Here is a 12,204-nt window from a genome sequence, read left to right as displayed (position 1 = left end):
TCCAGTACATTGGGTTAGGGTTAGGTAATTTGTAAACCAATTAAAGAATCTTAGGGCTGGATCTACTAACTACTAAATTCTACTATAGTGACGCAAAAATCTTTTTTGCATCTTTGCCTTTGCATTTGTGGGAATTTCAGTGTGAAGACCACCTCCACCATTGTCTGTTGTATCAGTTTGTGGGTTGAGAGTATTTGACTTGGAGAAGGGCTTATCATTGAATTGTACAGTGCATCGGAAAGTATTCAGACCCCTTCACTTTTTCCGCATTATGTTATGTTACCGCCTTATTCTAAAATGGATTTAAAAAAAAAAAACCTCATCAATCTACACACAATTCCCAAAAATGAAGCGAAAACAGGTTTTTAGAAATTGTTGCTAATTTATTAAAAATAAAATAATAAAATATTACATTTACATAAGTATTCAGACCCTTTACTCAGTACTTTGTTGAAACACCTTTGGCAGCGATTACAGCCTCGAGTCTTCTTGGGTATGACACTGCAAGCTTGGTACACCTGTATTTTGGCAGTTTCTCCCATTCTTCTCTGCAGATCCTCAAACTCTGTCAGGTTGGATGGGGAGCGTCGCTGCACAGCTATTTCTAGGTCTCTCCAGAGACTGGCTGGGCCACTCCAGAGCTCTAGCTGGGCCACTCAAGGACATTCAGAGACTTGTCCCGAAACCACTCCTGCGTTTTCTTGGCTGTGTGCTTAGGGTCGTTGTCCTGTTGGAATGTGAACCTTCGCCCCAGTCTGAGTTCCTGAGTGCTCTGGAGCAGGTTGTCATCAAGGATCTCTCTGTACTTTGCTCTGTTCATCTTTCCCTCGATCCTGACTAGTCTCCCAGTCCCTGCTGCTGAAAAACATCCCCACAGCATGATGCTGCCACCACCACGCTTCACCATAGGGATGGTATTGGCCAGGTGATGAGCCTGGTTTCCTCCAGACGTGACACTTGGCATTCAGGCCAAAGTGTACAATATTGGTTTCATCAGACTAAAGAATCTTGTTTCTCATGGTCCGAGAGTCCTTTAGGTGCCTTTTGGCAAAATCCAAGTGGTCTGTCACATGCTTTTTACTGAGGAGTGGCTTCCGTCTGGCCACTCTACCATAAAGGCCTGATTGGTGGAGTGCTCAGGGATGGTTGCTTCTGGAAGGCTCTCCCATCTCCACAGAGGAACTCTGCTTTATAAGCAAATAAAAAACAATGATAGGCCCTTCTTGAAGTCAGACTCCCAACCCATCGACTGATACAAAAGACAATGGTGGGTGTGGACACTATCCCCGGAGATGAACCGTAGAGCAGAGTGATAAACCAAGTCTAACAGTTTGCCACATGCATGTAAATTGTCACTATAATTAAAGACAGGGAAGAGCATTGCCTGGACAACCCTCCTTTTATCAAAGGTGAAGCAGGACTTTATTTCTCTACTAAAGAACAAGCTTAACTCTCAAACTCTTAAGCAGTTTTTCAACATGTGCTTTAAAATACATTTTATCTATCCAAAATACAGGTACTTTATAATGTGGGACTTGTTTAATTTTGGCTCCTATCATGGTACAAATATGCAGATCATTGTAATCAATATTATGGGATCTAGAAAAAAAACATACTCTTGGTTTTGTCCTCATTCAGCACCAGCTTAACATCAATGCGTGATTTATGAATAGAATCTAAACCTTGCTAAGGTCAAAAATACCCTGCTGAACTGAGGAGGCACAGAAGTAGAAAACAGTATTATCAGTATAAAGATGCAATTTACAGTTGTTCAAGGAAACAACAAAACATTATTTTATCAAATTGAACCTTGCGGAACACCTTTATTAACATTGAGAAAACTAGACTGAATTCCATCTACTAAAATACATTGAGTCCTATCCTGCAGGTCATTTTGAAACCAATGACAGATAACCTCTGTATTAGAAGGTCATGATCAACGGTATCAAAAGCCTTGGAGAGGTCAATGAAGAGGGCTGCACAATGCGTTTCTTATCAAGAGAGATCGCAATGTAATTTATAAGTAGGAAAGTGGCAGAGATGGTGCTATGCTCTGACCTAACACCTAACAGGTGCGCATTTCAATTGCTATTAATTGATAAAAAGGACTGCATCAGAATTGATCAGGGACTTTCAAGTAGCTGGGATCACCCCTCTTATGATGGTAGAAAGGTTAAATGAAATAAATAAATACAGTTATTGATAAAATTCAGCATTTCATGACCTTGTGGTGCATCCTGCTACAAACCTATATGCCTTCTGCATTGATGTTTTCCCTTTCATTTTCATACACTAGACTGTATTCTTGCTCTGTTGAAGAAAAACATGAAAACTTAAAAATACGAAAACAGCATGAGAAGCATAACTATTTGACTTGAAGCACAAAACTAGTGTAACGACAATAATGTATGTCTTCTGAGGCTGTGTGTTAGTATATCACTGGATAAATATCGTAAAGTGACGTTTAAAGCTGCCCTCCTCAAGTGGGAATTGGCTAGCCCACCATTGTGGAGTGGTCACTCAACCCCTAGCAATCCCTTTCGCTGAATATAGGCAGCCAAAAGAGTGAGCCTGCTCCTGATACTAACAGCAATTCAGACTGGGGGCTTTCTGAATCAAAAACTGTCTTTGGAGAGGATTTTGGTCGTGGTTTGGTTTATGTTGCACAATGTTTGCCAAATCTGTGAAGACACCAAGCATAAGTAAGGTTTAAGCATAGGTTTCCAAATCAATTCATCAATTTTCTTGGATGTTCCTCATTTTATACCTTGATGTAATTAGGCTACAGTACATGAAATAAAGTGTCTGGTCATCATCACTGACATGTTATCAGGACTCCAAAGTTGTCCACAACAACAAATCCCCACTGGCCTTATTTATGGACTGATGACCCAGTTACAGTACTGCTATTGAGATATTGCATGTCTACTTGAAAATGAAGTTGCTTTTTTTTCTGAAATGTGATGTATTTAAGTGGCAGAAGGCTGGTTTGTGGAAATCTGCCCCCAATGTGCAGTACCCAGATCTTCTCTCCTCTGCACATCAGTGTAGCTACTCACCAAGGCCCGCTCGCTGCGTTATCGTGGCTCTTTGTACTGCGATATTATTGCTTAGTCACCCACTTTCACTGCCAAATAGTGACACATACATACCATACCAGGGTCATTTAACAATATTTGAATGATAAACCTTGCCTACTGCCACTTTAAGAAGGTTATGATGTTTGTTTGTTTTTCTCAGTCGACGTACATAAGCGTTGTTACACGATTATACAATTACTGTGCCAGCCTTTATTTAAAAAAAAACGAACAAAAAAAAAACATGCAAATCCGGCAACAGGAAATGGATTTTGATGTCATCAGTCTTTTCTGCTTTTTTCACTTGCTGCAGAGTCCAGCAAGGAGCAGTTTGCATCCACAAATATTGCAGAGGAGCTGGTCCATTTGTTTCAGAAGCAGTCTGAACATGAGAAGAAGGAGATGATATTTGAGGTCCTGGCTCCACTAGCTGAAAATGGTAAGGAGAGGAGAAGGGAAGGGGACAAAGGAGGGGAGAAATAATTGTTGAGAGGGAATACATTTATCAGAGACACACATAATTATTTGTATATTGTTTGTGAGAGGAACTCCAATTTTGACGCCATGTAGTCAAAATCCGGATTTTCTGGTGTTTTATATGGTATTTGCACACTGAGGTTGAAGTTTGAAATTGTGAAAAGTATGATGACCATTAGTGTGACCAGCAGTTGGAAAAGTGTGCCTCGGATTATAGCTTGTTTTCATTGGGTGATATTGGCTGCACAACATCACCCCAGGATCTGATTTTAATACACCAATGACAACTAAGTACAACTCAATCAAATAAACCAATAACATTTTACATCCCGCCCGTTTTAGCCAGCACTAGCAGTGCACACAGTGACAGCTCCAGGCAGGTACAGATAACAGCCGAGACCAGATGAAACTGGCCATTTAGAATGTAGTGGTAAAATGCAGAAAGACTGTTTAGAATACGGCAAGAAAGTCATGGAGTTAAAGTTATCTTGTTGTTTGAGCTAGCACAGTGTTGTATTTTGCAAGCCACAAAAACAACCTGTTCGTCAACGTACGTTCATGTAATTGATAACTTTTTTACAACGCTAATTCCAAGTAACTTACCAAAAATGTGGTAACATCCAACTGTAAACAGAATGATGCATACAGTACATCCACATAGGAGACACTGTAGGCTGCTAACAAATTGGTAAACATTGAACTTAGGAGAGAACTCTTATATCAATGAAAGAACTACTCACAAGACGAACTGTCAATCAAAAATGTACCATCATGCCCACACCGGTAAAATATTGATTGACTACTTTTCTTACAAAAAAACAGACAGGCTGGCTTTTTTTTTTAGATACCCAGGGACGTTTGGAAATGAAAATTAGAACAATAACGTGGAGACCTTAAAGGGATAGTTCACTCAAAATACAAATAACATTATTTCCCATGTACTATGGCTTTGACACCAATACAGTTTTGGGATATTTAGTTACAAAATGAAACTGTTTTATCAAATACATTATAGATGTACGCACGTGACATCTTGTGTAGATCTTTTCTGTACAAATTGATAATGAACATGTTAGATTCAACTTTATTGTCATTGTGCAGAGTACAAGTACAGAGACAACGAAATGCAGTTGATGAATGAGACTCATTCTGTTTACATTCCCACAAATGTGATATGACGCAGCAAAGCCTCCTGTAACTGTTTAATTACTAGGTACTATTGGAGTTGTGTGTATGTATTATTGTCTATTCAGATCTATTGGAGTTATTTTGTGTGCGTGCATGTATGTGTGTGTTAAAAAATATCAAGCTCTGATTTTGACCTCCCTTCACTGATAACTGTCTGTCAGGACTGAATGAGATGAAGCCACAGCAGTCGGCAAGCGAGGTGTTATCTTTGTTAAACTAAGAACTTGAACAAGAGAATCGATAAAGAGAGACAAGTAAAAAGCAAGATACCGAACTGAAGCTGTTTTATTAGTGTATGATGATCGTTTAGTCATTATTTATTTAATGTATTTCCTGCTGCATATTTTACTCTACAAAGTGACTAAACAAAGTCACATGTAGGTATCTAACCTCGTAACAGCTCAGCTGTGTAAACCTGGTCTTGCATCCATAGCGTTCAGCTGCTCTCTTGAAAGTGTGTCAGCTGTTTTTAGAAAATAAAAAGAGCATGTCTAGATGAGGGAGTATGCATGCGAGAGGGAGAAAGTGTGTAATGCTTTGATGCAATGTGTGTGTGATTGTTGGAGAGAGAGAGAGCGACTGTTATCCTTCTTGGCGCACTTCTCCCCTGCTGCCAGTCTCCAAGAAAATGTCCTACTTTACTCCACTCTAAACAAGTTGTCATCCTTTATTTAAATTCTAAAGATGCAAAACCAGCAAGTGCACGGTGAGTGTATATATATAAATATATGTTTGATATTGATTCTATATATATAAATAATGTCAGAATCAATGTAAAACATCAGATTTTGATATGTTTTCAATAGGGCTGTCAGACAAAAAAATGCGTTGATTAATTTGTTCCTATTAGTTGGTTAATCTACCACCTTATATTAGGTCAAAGATTTTCTCAACGTTTCTAGACAACAAACCCAAATTGGTGCCTAAACAATGAGTGGGAAAGTAATGGGGTACCTAATTAACAATTAAATGATGGCCCCTAATCAAAGGTGAGGATTTCCATCTATATTCCCAAAAGGGTGCTAATTGTTTGATTCGAGCTTCTTCGATACAACACAATATTTAATTAAATTAATTAATTAATGTCACTCATTTACATTTTACATTTATGGCATTTAGCAGACGCCTTTATCCAAAGCGACTTACAACAAATACATTTGTTTAAGCAAGGGAATCATCTATCCAACAGTCATCATAAGACGAAGTAATCAATGCTCACACCAGGGTTTATTTTTTTTAAATGATTTATTAACAGGAGAGAACTTGTACAGGGGTGAAGAGGTCTCGAGGGTTAGGGTTAGTACAGGGAGGGTAGTGGGGGTGAAGAGGTCTTAGGAAGGACTGTTAAGATGTAGCCTGAAGAGATGGGTTTTCAATCTACAGCGAAAGATCGTCACTCCCTCTAGCTTGAACTTCTTGTCCTGGTCTGATATACAGTGTCTATAGAAAGTCAACATGCCCTTCCAAATTGTTTACCTTTTTCTTGCCCTAGAGTCTGGAATTAAGTTAGGAGTTTCTTCCCCGGATTTACAGAGTTCACTTTCAAAGACATTTTAGCATTTGAGCTAATTTTAGGAGAGCTTTTTTTTTTCTTCTTTTTTTCATGTTAAAAGCTGTGCAGATCAGGGAGAAAAAGATCCACATATAATGTATTTAGATTCCAGGCTCTGGGACAGCAACAGATGAACATTTTGAAAGGGTAAAAAATGTGCTCATTTAGTTGTCAACTAAAGCACATACTCCACCCACCTCTCTCTTTCACTCACTCTCTGTCTCTGTCTGTCTGTCTCTGTCTGTCTCTCTCTCTCTCTCTCTCTGTCTGTCTCTCTCTCTCTCTCTCTCTCTCTCTGTCTGTCTCTGTCTGTCTCTCTCTCTCTCTCTCTCTCTCTCTCTCTCTGTCAGATGTGATCAAATTGCAGTTGGTGGAAGCTGGTCTGGTGGAGTGTCTGCTGGACGTGGTGGCTCACACAGTGGATGGGGAGAGGGAGGAGGACGTGGCGCAGCTCAAAACTGCTTCCGACTTGATGGTGCTTCTGCTGCTGGGAGGTACACACACACAAAGAAACACTTACATGCTCATGGATGTCTATCAATGATGCTGCTGCTGTTATTTGGTGTTGTGTTTCCTATGTGCGACCATTGAGTGTGGTCCTGCAGATGCGAGACCTGCGTGATTTGCCACACGAGGAGCAGTTGGCACAAGAGAGCAATGTTAGCTACGTTAATTTTCTAACTCTGACTAATCCGATCTTCTCGAGTTTCCTTGAAATATCACTTCTGCTCAGCAAATCAAAATGGGCCCACTTGCAGCCCCCCACTCCATTCAAAGCATTTTCCAATCATGACTTCCAAAAGACGAGTGCTAACGAGACTTGGAAGTCTGGCAACTAATGTCTGCATCACAGCTCTTCTGATATCCAATAATTAATTCTGTTGTTATTGCCCTCTCTCTGTCTCTGATGTCTTCCTGGGTGAGTGTTTTTGTTATGGCTTTTTCCCGTCTCTCTACAGACGAGTCCATGCAGAAACTGTTTGAGGGTGGCAAGGGGAGCGTGTTCCAGAGGGTTCTGTCCTGGGTGCCATCCCATAATCATCAGCTGCAGCTGGCAGGAGCATTGGCCATCGCCAACTTCGCCCGTAATGGTGAGGATTGGCATTGGGACATTCCAATGGCTGATGAATTTATTATGCATAAGCCCCTCAAGTGTGACAGTCACAATTTATCTCCATTCAGGATAACACTCGGGATGGGTCGCCAGGGAATCGTATTTTAGGCTTGTATTAAAAGAAGAAAAAACAATTGTTGATGGCATGCGGGTATGGGTTACTTATGGCCTACCGTTTTGAAGCGTAGCCGAAATTATAGCCCCCCGTTATGATATTTAGACTACTTCGTTTTTGATAAATGTTTGTGGCAGCGCATCTCATCATGCGAAAACTGTGGAACTATAACAGTAGGCTCTCATCAGGGTATTGGTGTAGTTTCAGCGTAAAGCCTCGTAAACACTTGCACTCTTCATGTATTCTTATAGTCCAGTAGAAAAGAAGACCATATTCCCTTGATGAGATTTGCACAAATCCATAATCTTTCGCACTGAACAACCTGATTATAGTGCTGATTTAGCCTGGCCTTTTTGGAGCCTGTAGCCACCTAGAGGTCATCGGTGGGGTTGCAGTGGATAGAGTCAGCAGCGTCAAGTTCCTCGGTTCCTAAATGGCATGTCTTATATTATACATACAATGATCTGGGTATGGGTGTGAGAGATGGGCTGTGGAACAGGGCTTTGGGCTGGTTTGTGTGTGGTTTGAGGAGTACTGCACTACTACTGATCATATATTGCACTACCTGTAAATACTGTTCATTGCACTTTCTGCTATTTTGCACTTCTGGTTAGACGCTAACTGCATTTCGTTGTCTCTGTACTTGTACTCTGCACAATGACAATAAAGTTGAATCTAATCTAATCTAATCTAAATTTTCTCCCCCAGATGGGAACTGCATCCACATGGTGGACACAGGCATCGTGCAGAAGCTTCTGGAGCTGCTGGACAGACATGTGGAAGAGGGGAACGTCACTGTGCAACATGCTGCGCTCAGCGCCCTCCGCAATCTGGCCATACCTGGTGAGTCTATCAGGGCACTTCTGACATGAGTTAACCAGCACTCCTTTATCTCTGTTTCCAATAAAGGTGAACAACAGCATGTTCTTCAAATGTGCCTTAACCTCTCTGTGTGCACCGCTCACACAGTAAGGGCACAGCTGGAGCCTAAACATAGGCAATGTCACAAGATTATACTTGGTGTGTGTGTGTGTGTGTGTGTGTGTGTGTGTGTGTGTGTGTGTGTGTGTGTGTGTGTGTGTGTGTGTGTCAGTCAAGAGAGGTTTAGGCACATTAAACCAAAATCTGCAGTTGTTCTCCTTTTAAAATGACCCATATATATACAGTGCCCTCCATAAGTATTGGAAAGAGGAAGCATTTTGTCTGCTTTTAGCTGTCTATATTCCAACAGTTTGGATTTGAAATCAAACAATTATTATTGGGTCAAAGTAGAGATTCTCAGCTTTAATTCAATGGGGGGGTGTTTTTCAGATTGGGTTCACCATTTAGAAAGTACAACATGTTTTAAACATGCTCCCCCTATTTCAGGGCTCCAAAAGTATTTTGGGAAAAAAAATCATATAATGTCAAAATAAAGTACTCATGTTTAGTATTTGGTCGACAATCCTTTGCTGCCTGAAGTTTTCGACCTAAAGACCCCACGCTGGGTATATTCTCTAGTGGTGCTCTGCCAGGCCTGTACTGCAGCCATCTTTAGTTGTTGTTTGTTTTGGGTCTTTTTGCCTAAAATCTTATCATCAGGAAATGCATATTCAATTGGATTTAAATCTGAAGATTGACTTGGCCAGTGAAGAACTTTCTGCTTTTTGGAGTTTTTCCAGGCCAGAAAGAACGGAAAGTCTTCAGATTTAAATCCAATTGAATATGCATTTAATTTCCTGATGATAACATTTTAGGCCTGGCAGAGCATCACCAGAGAAAATACACAGTGTCTGGTGGGGTCAATGGGTCGCAGATATCAGGCAGTTATTGCATGCAAAGGATTGTCGACCAAATACTAAACATGAGTGCTTAATTTGGACATTATATTAATCTGTCCCATTGCTTTTCGTGCTGAAATAGGCGGGGGACTATGTAGAAAAAGCATATATATCAAATAAAAGGTGACAATCAATACTTTAACCTCCATAGTAAGTGTTGTCAAGTGATTTCAAATCCAAACTTTTGGAATATAGAGCCAAAAGAAGATCATTCACAGGGCACTGTATTTGAACTCTGTGGTAACTACTCCCTTGTTTGCTTTTGATGGTGGTTAAAATGACATTCAAATATCCACCTATCTGCAGTGTTAAAGTTAACAGCATTTATATATTTGTTTCAGTCCATTAGATTTGTTTTAGGAATTCAAACTAAATCTGCTGGACCAATTGCTCAGCCAGTTAGCATCAGGCTAGCATAGATGCTGTAGAGCAATTTTACTATAAGTGGTCACTTCTGATCATGCACAAGCATCTATGCGGAGACAAGTTGGTCTACTTGTTTTAATGTTTTACAGTACCCAAAACAATATCTGATTTCTTTGATTGTGTGAAATGCAGCAACTGCGTTATTTTTTAAATTCCTGGCCTTAAAATAAAATCCCACATTTTTAGGCTTATATGTTCCATTTTGAGTTTAATGGTTGCAGTGTTATTAGCCAGTATAATAAAGTTTTATTTTATTTTTTTAAAACACATTAATTTTGAGTTCACATATGCATATTTAATATGTGTGTAATTCTCTTGTCCTTAGTGGTAAACAAGTCCAAGATGCTGTCTGCTGGTGTGTCAGATGTTGTGTTGAAGTTTCTCCAATCAGAGATGCCACCTGTCCAATTCAAACTTCTGGGGACGTTACGCATGCTCATCGATACTCAAGGTATCTGTACCATGGCTTGTCTCCACTGTACCATGGCCAATCTCTATGGGCAAGGTGTTCAGTTCATCTTTCTATTATGCCAGAGGGAAATTTGCTTTGCAGGCAAGGGTAACGTAACATACCAGAGAAGTACAAATCCAAATATAATAGAAAAGCCAAAAGCATACTATTGACACTATACCCTACACCACATCATTCTTACAGTAGTATGGTTAATATCTACTTTGAAAATCAAACCTTGCCTTGCTTTTTAAAATTCCAGCATGCATTTGCAGTTGGGCTGCCACTCATAAATGTCCAGGGTCCTCATGTATCAATGCTGCGTACCCACAAACGCACACCTCTATGCATACGATCATTTCAAAGCAAAATTCAATTTTTTTATTTATCAAAATGAACGATTGCTTGAGATGACCATGCATATGCACAATGCTGTGGGATAATGAGACATGCCTGCCAGATGCAAACAAGGAGAAAGTAAAGTAACAAAACCTGTGTTTCAAATATGTAAACATCGCTCATAGTTAAATTGAAGTTTTGAATAATTCATTCTATACCATAGGAACCATTATGGAGAAATGTATTTGATAGTGTTTCATTAATTCGCTACATTATTTTGTATGCACTTGATACCATACCTCAATACTGCATTTGTGTGATATTAAAATACAGATAATTTTCCTGTAAAGGCTTTTATTACAGAAGCTAAGATTTAAGGTGGGCTTCTTTTATAGGAATAGATCTTGCCTTTCCTTCATGCCAGTTCTTGATTATGGTGATATCATCTACCAAAATGCAGCAGCCACTACTCTTAAACCTTTGGATACCATCTACCATAGTGCCATTTCGGAAGTTTCCTAAGATTTTGCTTGTGGCCATTGAAAGTTGTGTCCCTTTCTGTCCAATAAGGTACAATTTCAGGGACCCTTTTATTTGTATATATTTTTGAGTGTCCAATGCTGAAAATGTGAAAGTGTGTAACAATAAGGTAATCATAATGATGATGTGTTTTCCAGCGGATGCTGCGGATCAGCTGGGGACCAATGGGAAGCTGGTAGAGAGGCTGGTGGAGTGGTGTGAGGCTAAAGACCATGCAGGGGTCATGGGCGAGTCCAACAGGCTCCTCTCCGCCCTCATTCGTCATAGCAAGTCAAAGGTGAGCCAGGCTGCCATGGCAACACTGCCTCATTAGAGTACACAATTACCAAACAGCTATACACTTGATCTGGGTCTTCTCGTGTAGAGATACTGTTTGTCTGAGGAATCCACATCCACAATCACTGCTCAGATGCTCTTTAGACACACTGATCACCCTGAGTTTTCATCCACAGGAGGCTTGTTGTTGAAGGGACACACCTCCCAATTCTCATGAGCGTTCAATCAATGACCCTTCCCCCTCCCTCGTTCAGTACAGTAGCTTGCTCAAAGACCCCCCCCCCCCCCCCGGTAGTTAGCTAGGAAGCTGAAGTGAACTTCATTCAACAGAGCACAAACAAGCCAGCAAAACATATCTAGCGAGGAACTACTCTATGCATAGGCAACGAGTATGGTGAGGCCCCCCAATTGTGCCCCCTCAATTATCACTAGAAACCCCGGGCCCTCATTACTAACCAAACTACCCAGAGCAAGGTCAGGACCTCCATTTGTTGACGCGAGTGTAACAGTGTAATCATTGAATTAGATCAATACCATGCAAAAAAGTAATACATGGTTGTGTTTAGTCAGGACTTAAGAATCATAGAATAACACATTTTATATTTTAAAGAACTTACATATTGAGGGACATAATTGGTGTAAGTGTATATACTGTAAAATAAATTGATAATTGGCAGGGGTATACCTTTGTGCAATTGTAATAGGTCACCATCTCTCGTTTTCTTTTCTGGTCACTGCCGATGGTCAACGTGGGATGCATGGTGCTGAGAATGTAGACATTCTTTCTTTGCTTACATCTGTAAACCGCGAGGGTCGCTTTGTCACTCTT

At 40.2% G+C, this 12,204-nt stretch overlaps 1 protein-coding gene across 3 annotated transcripts in view; it reads left to right on the top strand.

The window, feature by feature from the left end:
• rap1gds1 (RAP1, GTP-GDP dissociation stimulator 1) overlaps positions 1–12,204 on the top strand; it is a 48,805-nt gene that overhangs the window by 29,616 nt on the left and 6,985 nt on the right. For all 3 annotated transcript variants that reach the window (XM_083689839.1, XM_083689838.1, XM_083689840.1), the window contains 6 exons: positions 3,391–3,516; positions 6,645–6,788; positions 7,254–7,385; positions 8,232–8,366; positions 10,095–10,220; positions 11,237–11,376. In XM_083689839.1, the coding sequence (XP_083545965.1) occupies positions 3,391–3,516; positions 6,645–6,788; positions 7,254–7,385; positions 8,232–8,366; positions 10,095–10,220; positions 11,237–11,376 (803 nt within the window). The remainder of the gene's footprint in view (positions 1–3,390; positions 3,517–6,644; positions 6,789–7,253; positions 7,386–8,231; positions 8,367–10,094; positions 10,221–11,236; positions 11,377–12,204) is intronic.

Source organism: Argentina silus, assembly GCF_951799395.1.
Source record: "Argentina silus genome assembly, chromosome: 18".
NCBI classification, from domain to species: Eukaryota; Metazoa; Chordata; class Actinopteri; order Argentiniformes; family Argentinidae; genus Argentina; species Argentina silus.
Note: the sequence above shows the minus strand (reverse complement) of the source record. Positions and strands in the feature narration are given on the sequence as shown.